This window comes from Sinocyclocheilus anshuiensis, unplaced genomic scaffold, assembly GCF_001515605.1.
Source record: "Sinocyclocheilus anshuiensis isolate Anshui unplaced genomic scaffold, SAMN03320099.WGS_v1.1 scaffold288, whole genome shotgun sequence".
NCBI classification, from domain to species: domain Eukaryota; kingdom Metazoa; phylum Chordata; class Actinopteri; order Cypriniformes; family Cyprinidae; genus Sinocyclocheilus; species Sinocyclocheilus anshuiensis.
The window spans coordinates 215,719-217,875 of NW_015558570.1; the positions used below are offsets into that span (position 1 = coordinate 215,719).

Consider the following 2,157-nt stretch of genomic DNA (forward strand, 5'->3'; position numbering starts at 1 on the left):
CCCCCTTTTTTTTTTTTTTTTTTAAGAAAAAAACTGTTTTTTTTAACTGTTTCTTTTAAAAATATGAATAAGCAAACTGATATATTATTTTTTAAAATATTTATATAATATTATTAATATATATTAACCTCTTTTTATATTTGTAAACAACTTTATGTTAATATATTAAAGACGACAATATATTAAGGCTGTCAAATTGATTAATCGCATCCAAGATAAAAGTTTTTGTTTACATGATATATGTGTGTGTACTGTGTATATTTATATGTGTATATAAATACATATATATATATTTAAGAAATTTATATCATATTTATATATGATTTATATTATGTAAATATATATTTCTTAAATCTTGGATGCGATTCATCACGATTAATCGATTTGACAGCCCTACAATATATTTATAATATCAATAATATCAATAAAAAAAAACAATATAATAACAACAATAAAATGTTTTAATGTTGAATATCTTTTATATTAAAACATAACATAACAGTGATGTTAAAGTTAAAAATGAGTAGAATTGAAGGCTACTTACAAAAATGGTTTCCTGGTCCAGGGAACCATCTTCCAATGTAGGCCGCCATCAACCCTGGATTAATTCCGATCTGTATCATAAAAATACGATTTCAGTCGTGAGTTCAATGCCATCTTTGCTTTAACATTCTTCATTCTTCAAAAGGCAACTTCAGGCAAAAACCATAAAAACTTACAATGACATAGTCCAGATTGGGGGTAAGAATGTCAGGCAGTATTTTCTTCATGACTTCCTCCTCTGACATGCCCTTAAAGCGATCGACTTTCCTCTTGACTTTTTTGAATGTTCCATCAATCTTCTCCTGTCCTTCAGCTGGCGGGGCCTCCTTATCCTCCTTAGCTTTCTTGGGTTTAGGTCCCGGTTTGGCTTTAGGTTCGCCTTTGGCTTTAGGTTCTTTGCTCGCTGGCCTTCCTCGCTTTCCTTTAGCAGGTGCTTAAACAGGGAAAAAACACTCTGACTCACTAAAAGCTACATGAGAGAACATATTCAGCCTGCTGAGCTCAATTCTAATGTTTGAAAACACACAGATAACTACCTTTCTGTGCAGCTGCAGGCTCCAGTTGGGCAGCATCCTCTAGGTGTACAGGCATCTGCTGCATGCCTCCATCTTCTCTGGGTCCCTCCATCATAAAACCAGCATTGCCATTAGCCATGTGAGGATACTGAGCCTGAAGGGCCTGCAGATGCTGCTGAGCTGACTGAACCCTAGTTCAAAAATAAAACAGGGCCTGACTGAGTTGTCAGTCCAACTTAGACTTCTGTAGAAAAACACCTATCTTAAAAGCACATATTTAACAGCATTTAACAGGAAACAATGGTGTTTACAGGTAAAGTAACTTATTTATGGTATTGTTTGCATAATTATTCCTTCACTCAACAAGAAAAACATTTAACAGTTAGATAATACAAAAAGATGAAAATGCATTTGCGATTATTTAGATTGCAGTTTTACCTTTGCATAAATATAATGGGATAATATTATTAATTATGTATTAATTATAGTTAATTATAAAACTATAATATTTTATAACTACAATAGTTTTAAATAAAAATGAAAATAAAATAAAAATATAGTTTAATAATTACAAATAATTTTAACATATCAGTTAACGGACACTTAAAGGCACAATATGTGATTTTCGCCGCTAGAGGGCGCATATTCAAAATAAACAGAGGCAAAGGCGTAGTTTGATGACGCAGTGACTGAGTGTGGAATCATGGGAGTTGTGGTCTTCATCCCCACAGCCGAAGCAATCCGACAGGACTCGGGCAGAAATCATGTTCATGGATGAGCTAATCTGTTATAATGCTACTCTGTGCGGTGGTCACCTGTCTAATAAAACACATAACATATTAAAACGTCTTTGGTGTTTCGAGGAAATTGAGGGGTTATGACGTCATTGGCAGGTGATACAATGACACTATAGACACGGTCCGTGTCACTAGTTAAAATTGCTTATTTCTCTGGATTTATACATTCTTCGAAACATTTGGGATAATGTAAGTACACAAGTCAGCAAAATATATAACACTGTTCTACTGGTTGTGCCTTTAAGTCTTATTTTAAGCGGCAGAACCACATTTTTAGAGTTAAACTCTGCGCACGCCGAAGA

At 33.7% G+C, this 2,157-nt stretch overlaps 1 protein-coding gene across 1 annotated transcript in view; it reads right to left on the reverse strand.

Annotated features, from left to right (window-relative positions):
- Positions 1-2,157, reverse strand: part of LOC107679604 (G/T mismatch-specific thymine DNA glycosylase-like) — a 6,238-nt gene that overhangs the window by 2,270 nt on the left and 1,811 nt on the right. Inside the window, exons 3-5 of the mRNA XM_016475201.1 lie at positions 1,080-1,249; positions 720-976; positions 545-614 (exon numbers count right to left, since the gene is read on the reverse strand). Of these exons, the coding sequence (XP_016330687.1) occupies positions 545-614; positions 720-976; positions 1,080-1,249 (497 nt within the window). The remainder of the gene's footprint in view (positions 1-544; positions 615-719; positions 977-1,079; positions 1,250-2,157) is intronic.